We start from the raw sequence: 16331 nt of genomic DNA, 5'->3' as shown, positions 1-16331 counted from the left end.
TTTCTTTTTTTTTTTCAAAACAAGCGCAATCAATCAACTTTTCACCTAATTTTCCCCCTTAAACGATCATTCAATCCAGAATTTATCTATTTAAGAGTGAATTTCGAAAGCCGAAGAGCAGCTGCGACAAAAGCACGCTTCATGTATTCTATGTTGAACAGAAAGCGGTAAAAACAAGGTGGAACATAAAATCCCTTTTTATGGTTGAGTCTAATCGTTGCTGAGGTCAAACCAATTCCATGAAGCTTAACATTTATCCGAACTTTCTGCTCTTTCTAAGGAATTGGATGTTGTAGGTCATTAGAGTTTGTAATCGTTGAAAGGTTTTTAATTGTTGATCAATCAAGCAGATTGCTTAATGATCTCACATTGACCTTACCTGACTAAGATTGCTATTGTCTTTGTGATTGGTCAGATAAGTCGCATGACCCTTTTTAATTTCGATCAATAACTAATACGCAATTAATCACAAAACCTTAATTTTCATGTAAAAATTCATCGAAAATGTAGCTCTATTTTTGTTGATGGGCAATTCCACGGGAAACTCACTGACATTTTTGAAGCAAAACAATACGTATTTTGTAACATTCAACGCAAAATATATGCTATGCGAACGATCTCTTGCCTTGAAATATTTTATTTTTTAAGCTGAATTTGATGGAATAATTGAATCCCAGAAATACATTTTAGATAATTTTTAAATACAGTTGACTCTCTATTTAGCGACTTTCAAGGGACCACAAAAAATCGTCCTTAAGTAGAAATCGTCCTTAAATAGAATGCTTTTAACACTATAGTGGGCCATCTGAGACCGTGAACAGCCGTCGTTAAATAGAGCTTCGTTAAACAGAGAGCCAACTGTATTTATTAAAAACAGGGTAACTGACGGACATTTCAAAAACAAGTATGTCAGTCAGTTACCATACTTTTAACTATTTTTTTTTATTTAAATCGTCTAAAATGAATTTTGAGAATTTAATTATACCATTGAATTTAGCTTAAAAAATACAATATTCCACAAGAAAAGGTTGTTTCTACATATAATGCGTTGAATAGTACAAAATACGTATTGTTTTGCTTCAAAATGTCAGTCAGTTACCCGTGGAATTGCCCTGTCAGCAATTTAAAGTTTTGCCGATAATTTCCAAGTTAAAAAAAAAATTAACTGTCTTTCAAACTTTAACCCAAAAAATAACGCTATTCCCACCACGCTATTATAGCGGTGATAAACTTTCATCTGTAATATCTTGTTACCATAAAACCATCGTAAAACAGTGATAACTCAAAAAATTAGTAAAGTCTCGATCTATCAACACATTTAGGGTAAAGTCACCAGTAACCAACATGCTTAAGACATCGCTTTCAGTTTAACTCAGCCTTGTAATGTATTTAGACTTAACCTATTTTTCTCTCATGCATCTCATCTAACGTTTGGCTGCTTCTGGATCCTCCGAATTTATTAATTATGTTTTCATTATTTGCTCGATTTCGAAAAAAGGTCCGACCCCCCAATAACAGACACCGAAAATTCTGATGATACCCAATAACAGATAGGATGAGGAAAGTATGAGTTATAGACAAAATTCCCTTTTTCTGTTCAAAATATTCATAAGTTCTTTTTTTTAGAACTAAAGTTTTATTAAATTTAAATAAACATGAAACACACACCAGCTGACCTCGTCGCGGCTGTTCATAACCTTCTACCGCTGCCTTTTAAATACCAACTGGCTCACAAAATTCACTCTAATAACACGAGATGGTTCCTCTGTATTCATGGGCCGCAGCAACATCAGTTTTATCCGCCTAAAATTCTTATTATTTAAATCCAAACTTATGATTGTCTGTTACTGGACACTTGTTTGTTGCTGGTGCCGTTACCCTAAGTCTCAAAAAAAATAATAATAATTTGTTCTGCCGTTACTTTTAAATGAAATCACACATCTGTACCAACATCACCTATTCATATTCAAAACTGATTTCTTATCGTCTGTTTCCTTACTCAAACTAGTATGTTGTGGCCATCACGAAACTTTCTTCTATATTTTTTTTTTCTGATCCCTCAACATGCTTGATGAGGAAGCAATATTCCCAACAAAAACAAAATTTCACATGAAAAAACTTGACTACCATTCTAATGTCTGAATTATTGCAAAAGCAAAGCAAAAAGCGAAAAAATGAAAGTTATTTTAAAAGCCTTGCTTAAATCAATTACAAATATTTTATTTATTAACAAACATAAGATGGCAACAGTTAAAAATTTTAAATCATTGAGATAATATTTCCGATCATTTCCATTCAATTAAAATCACGAGAAATACGCAGACGACAATCTATTACGATTTATCTTTCTTATTGTTACATTAATAAAGCTATTTTTATTCAAAAAAAAAAAAAAATCAACATCTCTTGGAGCGATTGGCGTCAAAATTGAACCAAAGCCTGTTTACATATGGATTCACATATATTTCAAATTTCAACCAGAACGTAGCATTACTTCTTGAGATAGGGCACTCACAATGGAAAAAAAGAACGGGCGATTGCGCTACCCCCTTTTTAGCTGTTAACACCAAAATAAAATCAGCTCTTATACCCACTAAGGACTACTTGCCGATAAATTTTTCTTTCATTCTGTTCATTATTTCTTGAGATACAGCAGTCACAATTGACGACAAAAAACGTTCTATAGCTCAACCCCCGTTTGGGTTATTGACACCAAAATTGAATCAGCACCTGTTCCTGTTAATGGCAACATATGGACCAAATTTTGTCTGATTCCGCCAGTTACTTCCTGAGGAATAGCAAGCACGCGTAACTCAAAAAACGTCCCATTGCTCCACCCCCCTTGGAGGAATTCGCGCCAAAAACCAATGGGCACAAGTTCACATAGGGGCACATATGTGTACCAAATTTCGTTCGATTTCATGCGGTAGTTTTTGCTGTAGAGCGGCCACAAAAAACTGGTCACACACAGACGTAACACACACACATACACACACACATACATACACACACACATACATACACACACACATACATACACACACACATACACACACACAGACAGACAGACATTTTCCAAAAATAGTCGAAATGGACTCAGCACACCTCAAAACGTTCGAATCCGTCAAAATTCGAAATTCGAAAATTTGCACGAATCCAATACTTTCTTCTATATATTAGATATAGAAGAAAGTAAAAATACAGCTCACAGGAGCAAAAGAGCTCACATTGATTATACTAACGCAATAAACTGCCGCGAAATACATGCAAAGGCATTTGTCAATCGATGAGCTGGTAACAATGTTAAACCTGAGAATGAATAAAAAATCTGGAAAGGTAAACTAAGATATATGCAAAGTTGAAACTTTTAGAAAGACGGAGCAATCAGCTAGCTGCAATTCTTGATTGCGCAAACTTTAATTTGTTAGAAACGAATTCAAATTTATTTATATTTGTTTATTTTTGAATACTATTATTATTATTATTATGTTTTATTCTGAACGGTCTTCAATTTTCAACACAATAGCACTAAAATACGTCTGCTGTCATTGACGGCTACTATGAGTAGGCCACTTACTGCGAGAATTTCTCAATTTTATATGATGTCATGGAGGCAGGAGGCAACCAACAAATCAGTGCATTGTGGTGACGTAGTTGTTTTTTAACTTTCACCAAACACAATGATAAGTAATAATAATTATCAAATTGAAATACTTCTGCTTTCGAATTGTTGTCAAAAGCAGTGAAAAATAAAAGTAATTCTAAAGTTGGTTTTGATAATAAATTTAATAAATTAATTTCAAATCTGAGCTTAAATATGCATAAATTTGTGGGTTTTTGGCATTTTAAACTTTTTATATAGTGCAGGATTTCGAAGAAAACGTGCCGGTAAAATCACCATTCAGAATGTAAAAAAAAAGAAAAGATAAAAGTTTCATTTCTATCGTACGGCTTTACGACACACATTATTACTATTATTATTATTATTATGCAATAATTTTTTGAATGCATGAATATTCGGGAAATTCTTATTATTCCAGACTCTAAAACTTGCCCTATGTTTTACTGCCTTATCGCTCTTTGAAATTGAGTTTCCGTTATAATTTTTGAAGATGTATTTGACAGTTTTTAATTATTCTAGACTCTAAAAATTGCTTTAGACCTAATTATTTTATGTCTTATTATTCTTTGAAAGTATTTTAGCACAGTAAGTTTTCAAATAATAGGGTAGCCCGGGGCACATTTACGAGAATTTTTTTCAATGAATTTTCTAAATTTTATGTTTTAACTTAGGAAATTTTAGACAATACGGTTTTATAAAGCAGTTAATGGAGTCAAAATTGGTATATTCAGTTGTTGCTCAGTTTGTGTTTTTAACCGTTAAAAAAAAAAAAAAAAAAAAAAAAAAAAAAAATCAGTCCAAGTCGGTTGCGTAAACTTGCCTCGAACACGAGGCACGTTTACGTATATTTATTTTGACACTTAACGTGGTTCTGTTAGTGTTTTGAACATAATGTCTAACCATCGTTAAAATAAAGCAAATTTATTACAGACTGAATAATGTATAAAGTTAAAGCTGAAGGGGCATGAAGGCAACACTACATGAGCGTAAGCTATAAGATACGAATTTGTAACTCAATTAAAAGTTAAATGGTGATTTTCAAATTTAAATGACCTGAAAATACTAAAAAATGTTGAGACAGTTCGGAGTGAAAAGTCAGGGCACGTTTAGAAGTAAGACACGGCAAGAACGAGCGTTAAGGTGCTCAGACGTCAACGCGTAAACTTACCCCGTCGCCAAGTTTGGATTTATTTTTAACGTGAAAAAAAAAATAATATTATTTCAGTTCATACAAGTACAACTCCCGAAAATCATAAAATTCTGCTAAATTTTATATATTTGTTCTTTCGCAACTAAGTATTATTCATTCACAATAAGCTTCAAAACGTTTAACACAAAACTTACTCAACTTGGTAGAAAACAGACTATTATTTCTGCATGCTAGAACGAAGCTCGACTGATGTTAAAAAACTTGTGAGAATATGTGCTAGAGAGCAGCATCAATCTGTTATGACTGTTGGCTCTCCAGTTATAATTCGTTTTGAAAAAAGGGCACTGCGTAAACGTGCCCCGGTTTACCCCATAATAATCTGAGAATTTTTATCATTCTGGAAATATGATTTGGAAATTTGCTTTAAACTGTATTAATATTATTTGCATTACTGCCTTCCTTACTATTTATTATTCGAGAGTATTTTTACTTCCTTTTACAAAAAAGGAAGCATTGTATTCACGAAAAAATTTTCACTCAAAAATCGGCCTTAATTTCCATTTTTCTCTACTTCGAATGAATGTTGAGTTTTTTTTTCGACCCGACCACACGTGGATTTATGCCTAGAAACGTACAGACACCTGAAATATCCATTTTGACAACCCCCGAGTTAATTACAACGAATTTTCTCGTGACGTCCGTATGTACGTATGTATGTGTGTATGTGTATATGTATCTCGCATAACTCAAAAACGGTATCCCTAGAAAGTTGAAATTTGGTACGTAGATTCCTAGTGGGGTCTAGCTGTGCAGTGTGCACCTTCTCTTTTGGTTGTATTCGAATGTTCCTAAGGGGGTCTTTTGTTACTTTTTGGTGGGGAAATCATTGTTAATTTCGATGTAAACTCAAGTGGTGTTATAATTTGTCGGACACTTGGCGATATATTGCCAGTCTTTTAGTCGCCAAGTTTTGTCGCCAACTTGGCGATAAATCTGGCGATTTTTTTTAAAATTTGGTTTCAATTTGGCCATTGTTGGTGATATTTAGAGAGTAAACAATTGAATCACATTAAAATTGCCAATAATGTGGAAATGACATTAAATTGCAGTAAAAGGAAGTCATGTGATTCCCACATCAGCTCGTTTCATCATAATTTTACATTAAGTTAAGTACCTGAGAATTTTTATTTTTTCCGAACTGTGACTTTAAAATACCAGCTTGCTTGGGTGAAAATCGTTCAATTGGAAATACTGTGCTCAGAATTAAAAATTTCTTTCATAATTCACTGCTGGGATTTGTTTTCTTATTTGAGGTAAACAAGTTATTTCAGAGGGGATTCCCGTAACATTTAATCTTCTGCTGACGAAGTTGACGTAGCTGGTAAGAATTATGTAATTATTTGAAAATTAAGAACCTGTATTAGCGCATTCTTTGTGCTGCAAAAAACACATTTCCCTTCCCATTTTCCTCACACATTACAAGACTTATTTCTGTTCGTAGCCTTTTTATTAAACGCTGAGCAAACACTTTATTGCCTGAGCGTTTTCTTATGGTTAATAACTGACTTCCATTTTCTTCTTTTTAACGTCATCAAGGTAAGTATAGAGTGGGTTGCTCATGGTTACATGTGGTAAAAGTTCTTATGAAGTGAAACAAAAATAGTCATGTGACATAGTTTCCTGATCATAATTCATAAAACATGAAAAATAATAATGGTATTTTTTGAGAAATAAAACTTTAATTTAGTTTATTTTAAAAGTGTATAAGTTACGTTACCGACCGATATTGGAGATTGTCAACTTTCACCGTTGATTCATATTTGATCTTCCGCCGATGTCAGTATGTGAATGTTGATATTCACTGGCTAATGTCGACATTGTTCAGATTTCGGACTAGCACACAAACACACAAGACTTCTAAAACAGTTTATTAAAAATGTAAATCCTATAAAATTCTTACTATAGAACAGTTAAGCGTTAAACAGAAATCATTTTGATGCGTCATCTTTGAAGAACTGTACTTTTCTGATTAAAATTACCTGAATTATTGTATGGTAAATAATTCAGGCAGAAGTAGTGTTGCAAAAGTTCGTAGAGTTGCTTTTTACTTCCTTTTACAACGAGCTGATGCGTGCATCACATGACTTCCTTTTACTCCAATTTAATGTCATTTCCCCATTACTGGCAATTTTAATATGATTCAAAGAAAACTCTCTAAATATCACCAACAGTAGCCAAATTGAAATCAGATTTTTAAAAAAAAATGGCCAAATTTTTCGCCAAGTTGATAACAAAACTTGGAGAGATAAACACTGGCGATATATCGCCAAGTGTTTGCCAAATTATAACACCACTTGAGTTTACATCGAAATTAACAATGATTTCCCCCCAAAAAGGTGCAAAAGACCTGTTTAGAAACACACGAATGCAACCAAAAGGGGAGGTGCACAACTTCAACTAGATCCCACTAGGAGTCTAAGTACCAAATTTCAACTTTCTAGGACATAACGTTCTTGAGTTATGCGACATACATTCGCACATACATACATACGTACATACGGACATCACGAGAAAACTCGTTTTGATTAACTCGGGGATTGTCAAAATGGATATTTCGGGGGGTCTATACGTTCTTATGAACTTATCCACGTGTGGTCGGGTTGAAAAACAAAAACTCAACATTCATTCAGGGGTGAGCAAAATGGAAATTAGGCCGATTTTCGAGTGAAATTTTTTTTGCGAATACAATACTTCCTTTTTTGTAAAAGGAAGTAGAAAACTGCAGACTATTTTTACTTCTTAAAGAGTAATACAGTAAAACCTGTAAAGTTGACCGCCTTTTTCAGGTACAGAATTAGTCCTATATTATATGAATCAACTTCTATAAGTTGACCACCTTTTTAACCGACTTCAAAAAGGAGGCGGTTATCAATTCATACCGTATGTATGTTTTTTTTTTGTTTGTCCACTCATAGAGTCTCACCTAGTGAACCGATTTTGATTATTCTTTTTTTAATGGATAGGGGATGGCTCAACTTAGGTCCCATTACCTTGTTTGACCATATTTGTTCTTTAGAAAAAAAGTTATGGGCAAAAAACAGTAAATTTTATGCAATTTCCCTATTAAATGATTTTGTAGCGAAGTTCGCACTTTTCATCCGTGGATAACGGTGGCTCAGTGGTAGAATTCTCGCCTTCCACACGAGCGACCCGGGTTCAAATCTCGACAAGGACAAAGTGAATTTTAATAAAATTTCGTTTCTACTGTTTCCCGTATTTTCTCGAATCTTCAATTAATTTCTGTATCTTTCCAAGTTTGGAAAATTCCAGCACTTTCTCAAGTTGTATATAAGGAGATGTAACGTTCATTCGTGGTTCTGAATAAAGATCTCGAGTTGAGACTAACCAGTATTCGCTTCATTTGGCTTTCACATTGTCTTCGCTATCTTCATCTACGCGACAATAGGAAACTCATTGTTATAAAAGTTTGGTGCCATATAACAGTAATATTAATAGTAATTGTAATGATAATTTTGAATGAAGGCTTCTCTGAAGCAAGCATCAAATTTCTTCAAGGGATATTTCGATAATGGGGAATCTGGCGCTGTCGTCTCATTTTTGGCGTAAATAATTTTATTTTAGTAACCCTGCTGATTTATAGTAACTTTATGTGAATTATCAAAATCTTCCTTTCTTCAGTGCTATTGCTCCATAGTAGGGGTAAACCTAACCTGGAAGCGAGGTGATGCAGTGATTAGGATCTGCTTAGCCTTCACAATGCTACCATTAGGTTTGACTCAACTACTCTGTAGTATTTTTATCGTTATCGTCTACGCCGATAACAGATGATCGGGACTAAGTAAGAAAATACAGGATTGCATCATGAGCAACTTAGATGCTGTGGAATGTGAATTAGTTAGGAAAAACGTAATACTTAAATGGTTATAATTAAATTAACTACGCATGATTTCCAGAGAGGAACAAAGATAAGTTTTTAGTGCCAATCGCTTCAAGTTTAATGCGTGTCAATAGTTTTTTTTTAGTATGGAGCATTAAAAAAAAAAAAAATGTGAAGTTTCGTGATGGTAACTTATTATTATTTCTGAAATACCTACATTTACACTAAAAAGAATGAAATAAAAAAATTTTGAAAAAAAAAAAAAATAGAACCGACTTCAAAATTGCTCTAAAAAGTGAAAAATAATTTTATTCTTTAAACACCATCGATAATGCTTTTAAACATAATTTTTGAAGTTGGCGCAAAAACGATAGATAAAATCATTCACAGCCATAAATCAAATAAAACTATAAATTTAACCAGGACCAGTTTCTTCACTATCACATACATTATGCATTGATGACAGCATATTTGAATAGCGATATAAATGTTTTGTTCGTAACTTTGGATGCTTTTCTGAAAAAAAAATATGAACGAAGCATGGTTACACTGAATTTTACGTTTTGTTTTTGCGCCAACTTCAAAAATTATGTTTAAAAGCATTGTCGATGGTGTTTAAAGAATAAAATTATTTTTCACTTTTTAGAGCAATTTTGAAGTCGGTTCTATTTTTTTTTTTTTTTTTTTTTTCAAAATTTTTTTTAAATTGACCACTAAAGTAGTGCACCGCAAGTGGTCAACTTACACAGGTTTCACTGTACAATGTTCAATTAGAATTTTAAAAAAAATAATTACAAGGAAACTACAATTAAAGAAAAATACAAAAACCATATTTTCGATCCTGCGCTGTCATGATTTTCTTTGATTCAGAATTTAAATTAAGGGGTCACAGTACCTTTTGAACGTTTTTTTTTTTTTTTTTTTTTAATTTATGAATATTGTGTTTTTCTTTGAAACCATAACATACACACTCATTCCGCAACCAATAATTTATTTTCAAAATCTTAAAATATTGCCAACATTTTTTTTTAATTCAAAAAATTTAGGGAAATTTCAATTTTTTAATATCCCTAAGGCTTTTTTGTTTTTGCACTTATTTAAAAACAGATTTTTGCTAAGCAATCACAATATTCAACTTTAAAAATCTGGGCATTCATTTGTTTATATATGTATTTGAACATTTTCTATGATTAATTATGTAAAAAATCTTAACTTTTTACAAAACAATTTTTGTTTTTAAAGGTATAACATGCTCTAAACATTTAAATAGTTTATAAAATGATTATCTAATGCACAGTTTTGTTAAATATATTATCCTGACTGCAAAAATTATTACTTTAAAGCTGTATCTTTAATAGAAAAAAATCCTTAGGGATTCTAATGACATGAAAACACAAAAAAAAACGATCACCGAGAAAAACCAATTTAAAATTTTTCTTTTGCATAAGAACACATAACGAGAATGACCTAAAACTACTCATAACTTTTAAAATATTTGAACTAAAGCGATGAAACTTTTTTCCTATGTTTGGCATAATTTGTAGTTTTGAAATAAGCAATAAAATATTTTTTGATCGTTTGATCATTTTTGAGGTACTGTGATCTCTTAAAAAAAATTACAGCAGAACAATGCATAGTGTTCAAAAATAATACAGCCATGGAAAAAATTATAAGGACACGTTGAAATATGTATGAAAGAAATCATCAACTGCAAACAAAAATCAAACATAATTTGATACTTGTAAATAGGGAACATAAGAAGCCAGTTAGTATGAAATTAGATCACAATATACAGGTAAAACCCCTCTAATACGGACACTAACGGGACCAATTTTATCGTACACAATAGAGGGGTGTCCGCAGGACAGGAGTTTAATAATGTTTATTTGCCTTGGAATCGGGGAATTAAAAATTGTCCGCATAAAAGGGGTGTCCGTTAGGAGGGGTTTTACTGTAGTTGTTAAATCGCAAATTAACACAAATGTATTAGGTGAAACATGGAAAAAATTATAAGGATATTAACAAATATGTCCCGAAAAAAATTAATATTCTGCAAAATCATTTTTTTTAATTACCATAATTACTCGTTCTGTCGTTGACTCAGAAAGTTCAGTTAAAGTTTATTTAAAAATGTTTTTACGCGCCAATTCAATGGATGACGTCCGCTCGATTTCATTTGCATATTGTGTTCCATCCTTAGCCATTTTTCTAGGCAAAATGCCCATTGATTCTCTATGGGGTTTAAATGAAAACTTCTTGCGGAGCGGCAGTCCAGAATTTTTACTGAATTTTGGACTCAAACCATGAATGTGATCCACAAGACGCATGGCAACTTGCCTTGTCTTGGTGAAACAAATAATCATCACCTGTGATCAGGCCCAGATTTACGTACAAGCTAAGCAAGCTATAGCTTAGGGCCCCTGCTTTGTTAAGAGCCCCCAACTTCCGGAAATTAGTATGATTAGTTCAAAAGAAAAAAAAGAAAAGAAAAGAAAAGTGCATACTTATAAAGGAAATTTTATTTTCTAGTTTTATTTTCTAGTGCTTGAAAACCTTGAAATTTTGGAAAAATGTGGTTACAAACTGCCAATGAGAGGGGCAAGGGGTAGGGAAAAGGAATGCTAACATTTGTTACATTCAGCTCCTTGCTACATCTAGCACCAGAAACGTAAAAGCCATGGTTCTTACGTTTCTGAAACACAATTCAAATTTTTGGGACTCACATGTTTTATATCTTGCTATTTATATATGTCCGAATGTAGTATTTTGGAGATTCTTTTGGTGTTGCTTGCTTTTACCTTACTTCTTCTGCATATTGTCAATCTGTTTAGCATGGGAAAAAAATTACACTACCTCTATTCCTTTTCATTTTTTGTCCCACTTGCAACTGAAGAGAAGTTGTCATGAGAAATCTATAGTTTTTTACTTTCTTTTACAAAAAAAGAAGTATTTACGAAACAAATTTCACTCAAAAATCAGCCTTAATTTCCATTTTGCTCAACCCTGAATGAATGTTTTTTTTTTCTAACCCGACCACACGTGGATAAGTGCCTAAGAACGTATAGACCCCCGAAATATCCATTTTGACAATCCCCGAATTAATTACAACGAGTTTTCTCGTGACGTCAGTATGTACGTGCGTATGTGCGGATGTATGTCGCGTAACTCAAAAACGGTATGTCCTAGAAAGTTGAAATTCGGTACGTAGACGCCTAGTGGGGTCTAGTTGTGCACCTCCCCTTCTGGTTGCAATCGGGTGTTTCTAAAGGGATCTTTTGCCCCTTTTGGGGGGGAAATCATTGTTAATTTCGATGCAAACTTAAGTGGTGTTATAATTTGATAGACACTTGGCGATATATATATCGCCAGTCTTTTGGTCGCCAACTTAGCGAAAAATTTGGCGATGTTTGAAAAAAAAATTTATTTATTTAATTTTTTAATCTTGTTTTAATTTGGTCACTATTGTTGATATTTAGAGAGTTAACTATTGAATCACATTAAAATTGCCAATAATGGAGAAATAACATTAAGTTGGTGTAAAAGGAAGTCATGTGATGCACATATCAGCTCATTTTTCTTTTAAATTTAAAATATCCGTTTCTTACAAAGTTAAAACAGGAGTGTAAAAATTTACAAGCAAGTACTAAAATATCAGAGACTGGAAAGTACAAATGTGAGTTAAATAATTTTAATTGTTCTAGAGTCCTGTTCTAGACTTATCTAATTAAAAATAATTAGATAAGTCTTTGAAAATCCGAAGCAAAATTGAGCTCCAATTTTATTTCTTATCAAGTGTATGAATTACGAATTGTTCAAATGGGCAGTATGTTACTCTCTTGTTACCTATTTCCTAAATATGTATACCATTTCTTTTAAAGCATTTTTTACAATTGATTATTTTATATTTAATTCATTGTTGTATTTGTTGGTGGGCTGGAGGAGTGATTAAAAATTAATTATACCGAAAGCCAATGTGAGCAAATAACAATCTGTCAACTGTTGTCAATGATTTGTCAAATCAAAAACAACTTTTACTGTGCATTATCCTTATTTGCAAAAGAGTGTATAACTTCAAAAAAGTTTTGTTTGCCTGTTTCTGTCCTGATATTTTTGTCGTTCCAACTACATCTTATACGTTTTCAAAACATCTATTTTTCAAACTCTTCTCCGGGGGAGAAACCCCCGGACCCCCTATAATTGGGGATATTCCATACTCCACTTAAAGGGGAGTTCTAGGTCACTCTCTTGATACCATTCCCCTCTTAAGGTCAATTGAAAAGGGACATGAGGGAAATACAATCAAAAAGTAAAAGTATTGCTGTATGTATCAGAGGAAAGAAACAAACATGGTAAAATGGAAAAAAAAATTAAAAAAAAAATAGCCCCTACACCACCGAGAGAAATGTTGTTCAAACTAAAAAAGGTGGCCCATACGTGAGACAGCTTAGGGCCCCGTTAAGTCTAAATCCGGTCCTGCCTGTGATTAGGGGTGCTTCAGGTAATAAATTTTCAGCTAGTATATCAACATATGATTCTGAATTCCAGGGATCTCAAATGGACACAATTGGTGGAGTCCATTAGCTGCAAAACCTGTCCATACCCATCACAAAGCGGCCTTCAAATTGTCGTTTGGGAAAAAAAAGTTTTCGTTTTGCAAATCATGGTGGAAATCAATAATGAAAAATGAAATCAATAATGGTGAAAATCATCTGGTTTTTGTCATCAGAACAGCTTATTTTCATCGAGACTCAAAACAAACGTGCTTCGTAGCGAATTCCAAGCGAAGCTTCTTTTGAACCTATGTAACTGGTGAATGTAGCCGTAATTTAGCATAAATGTAGCATTGGAATTCTTTTTGAAAAACATTACGCACTGTTCGGTTACTGCAAGGAACGTTAATTTATATTTTAATTCGGGTAGAACTGTGTTTTTTAAAGCAAGCACTATGAACAATTGCTAGTTTCTAGCGCTTAGTAAGAGTGGGAAGCTTGCCTGTACGCTTTTTCTTGCCATACTCTTTGAAATTATAAATAACTGTTTTAGATCTGTTTACTATTTTTGCAATTCCACGTGAACTCATTCTACATTATTTGTAAGCAACAATTTGTCACTTTTCCTATTCAGAGAGTTGTGTGCTATTCCGCCTGATAAAGAACGAGATACAGTGAACTATCTTACAGCGGAACAGTTTTGGATTATTGTAAATAATCATACGGTACGACAAAAAGAGCAAATTTTTGTTCCCGGTCTCAAAATAAATGTGTGTCCTTATAATTTTTTCCAAGTGGCGAACTAGTAAAATCTTAAAAATTCATGCATTTTAATAATTTTCAAAAATTTTTAAGCAAAGTTTGTTTGAAAATGTTTTGTTTCATGTATCTTTATCTTGAAATATTTGCATACTTTTCCAACCAAATGGCGCCTAGAATTGGTGACTTTTTGCTTGTGATAAATTTTTCCATGACTATATAATACAATGGAGCACCGAAAATTACATTACTCCATTGGTTTACATATTTTTTCCTATAGTGGCATCTTGAGAAGATGCGTATGGTCACCATTTGCAAGACGTAAAGACGTAATTAATCTGTTAAATTTATTTGAGTTAAATTGAGTTTAAGCAAATATGGTCAAAAAGCTTTCTAAGAGAGAAAAAAAATAAGCTTTCTGGATACGTATCTTATAACTTCAAGTAACAAGAAAATAAACACGTCAAAATTAAAATGTATTCTTACCTGGAAATTAGAAAAACTCCTTAAACTTGAAATCGCTTCATACAATGATAACCTTTCAAGCTGATCTCTTACAATTTAGCCATTTACACTGCAGATAAACGTTTTACAATGCAATTCCTCCATTTTGTGAAAATAAAGTACCAATTGTTCTACTTTTGGAGAGTGGTTTATCTTAGGAACAATATCCATCCCTGGTTCAACTACCTTACATAAAATGGATTCGTTGTGACAAAACTACCACGCATACCGGACTTCGTCAGAGTCACTCTTTTCGCGTGGCAATCCTATCTGTACAAGTTATAATTGAGTAAAAATTATTTTGGAACAGGATGAATGTTTTCAATCAAAGTCTAAAAAACTAACAAAACTACAATTATTTAAAATTTTTATTCATCCTTCTTACTGATTTCATACAAATGTAAATCAAACTTCTAAGCTCTTTTCTTGGATATCGAGGTCATAAACTGTCCTAATTTTGAAATACATATGCTTGAAAAAGAAAAGCATGTTGTCGTATTCTCCAAGGTATTGCTGTCCTGGAAATTTGAGATGATAAAGTTCAACAAGAAAATAGTAGACAGCTTCGACGGTTGCCAAATAAGTGTCTGGCTTTCCCCGCTGATGACGCCAGAAGAGAGATTTGTGTGAATTCAAAAACACACATGCCAAATCTGGAAAGAATTTATTTAAAACAGAAAGTGTGTAAGTTATAATAATGAGCTAAAATATGAATAGGTTAACAATATTCCGAACTTAAAATTAAAAAAAAGAATTATTGACGTGATTTTTTCCCCCTTTCAATAGTATTTTTTATTATACATAGCGCCAATTTAAAGTGTAAATAAAGTAGTATTGAGTTATCTTTTTATTACCTTTTACCGTATTTATTCCTCTGTCGTTGGCGGGGAGGAAGGGGCAGTTTTTTAATCGTTGGCGGGAAAAAATGAATAATTATTCACTTAATTTTGTTAATAAAGTCGATAAATTTATTTCCAGACTTTGTATTGATTCAAGGCTTTTGGGTTTTGTGAGCTTTTCGAATTCTGCAACTTTTTATGTCCAGGCTTAGCTTGATTCAAGTCATTAGTTTTAAAGACTTTTTAAAAGCTTCTTTTCACCATGTACTTGTTTTACTTTTCTTCCAGCCCCAAATTTTGGCCGCTTCGATTGCCATCGAGAAACGTTTTATGAAAATCCTGCTACTTTTAGTATTCCTCCTCCAACTATAATGCTTTCTGATGCCTCAGCCTATATCCGTCAAAACAAATTACTCAGTTTTAACCAAGTTATAAATTTTACCACCATATTACTTCGGGGCAAATCTTCCCTCAATAAGTCAACAATCGGTAATTAAGCTACATTTATGCCAGCTCAGAAACCCTTCAAGTAAGAATCCCAAGGGAATAATCATCTTTCATCATAATATTTTAAACGTTCGAAACGTGAGGGGACGGGAGGGGGGGGGAGTCACCCAGATTTGAAGAAAATCCGCTTGGGATCTTCCATCTCTTCTATGCCCGGAACTCATCATGCCTTTGCAGTTGAGAATATTGACTTATGCATAAATTTAAAGGATAATTCATTTATTGAAATGAAGGTTAAGACTTAATTGTCTTTTATCTTAAAGTTGATGTTAAGAGTTAGTGTATGTTGGAGATGCATACCGGGATATTTTAGAAAACAAACCATTAAACACATGCGAGATTTTTAAAAAAGAAAAAAATAATAATTCGTTGAAGCTACTTCAATTAAATTGTACTTAAAACTCCAGAATACTTTATTCATTAAAGAAAGGTGTGAGATTGGGACCTCCGTGTCTCGGAGGTAGAAAACTAACCTCGGATGCCGGAGGTCGTGGGCCCGATTCTTAATGGAGCCCTGGGTGTTAATTCCTCTCCTTGTGCTGTATTTTTATTTTTTTTTTTT

At 33.0% G+C, this 16331-nt stretch overlaps 1 protein-coding gene across 1 annotated transcript in view; it reads right to left on the bottom strand.

The window, feature by feature from the left end:
* Positions 1-14805: 14805 nt before the first annotated feature.
* LOC129222085 (tRNA-uridine aminocarboxypropyltransferase 1-like) overlaps positions 14806-16331 on the bottom strand; it is a 56269-nt gene continuing 54743 nt past the window's right edge. Inside the window, exon 5 of the mRNA XM_054856515.1 lies at positions 14806-15076. Within this exon, the coding sequence (XP_054712490.1) occupies positions 14829-15076 (248 nt within the window). The 3' untranslated portion in view covers positions 14806-14828. The remainder of the gene's footprint in view (positions 15077-16331) is intronic.

Source organism: Uloborus diversus, chromosome 5, assembly GCF_026930045.1.
Source record: "Uloborus diversus isolate 005 chromosome 5, Udiv.v.3.1, whole genome shotgun sequence".
NCBI lineage: Eukaryota > Metazoa > Arthropoda > Arachnida > Araneae > Uloboridae > Uloborus > Uloborus diversus.
This window is presented reverse-complemented; position numbering and strand designations above follow the sequence as displayed.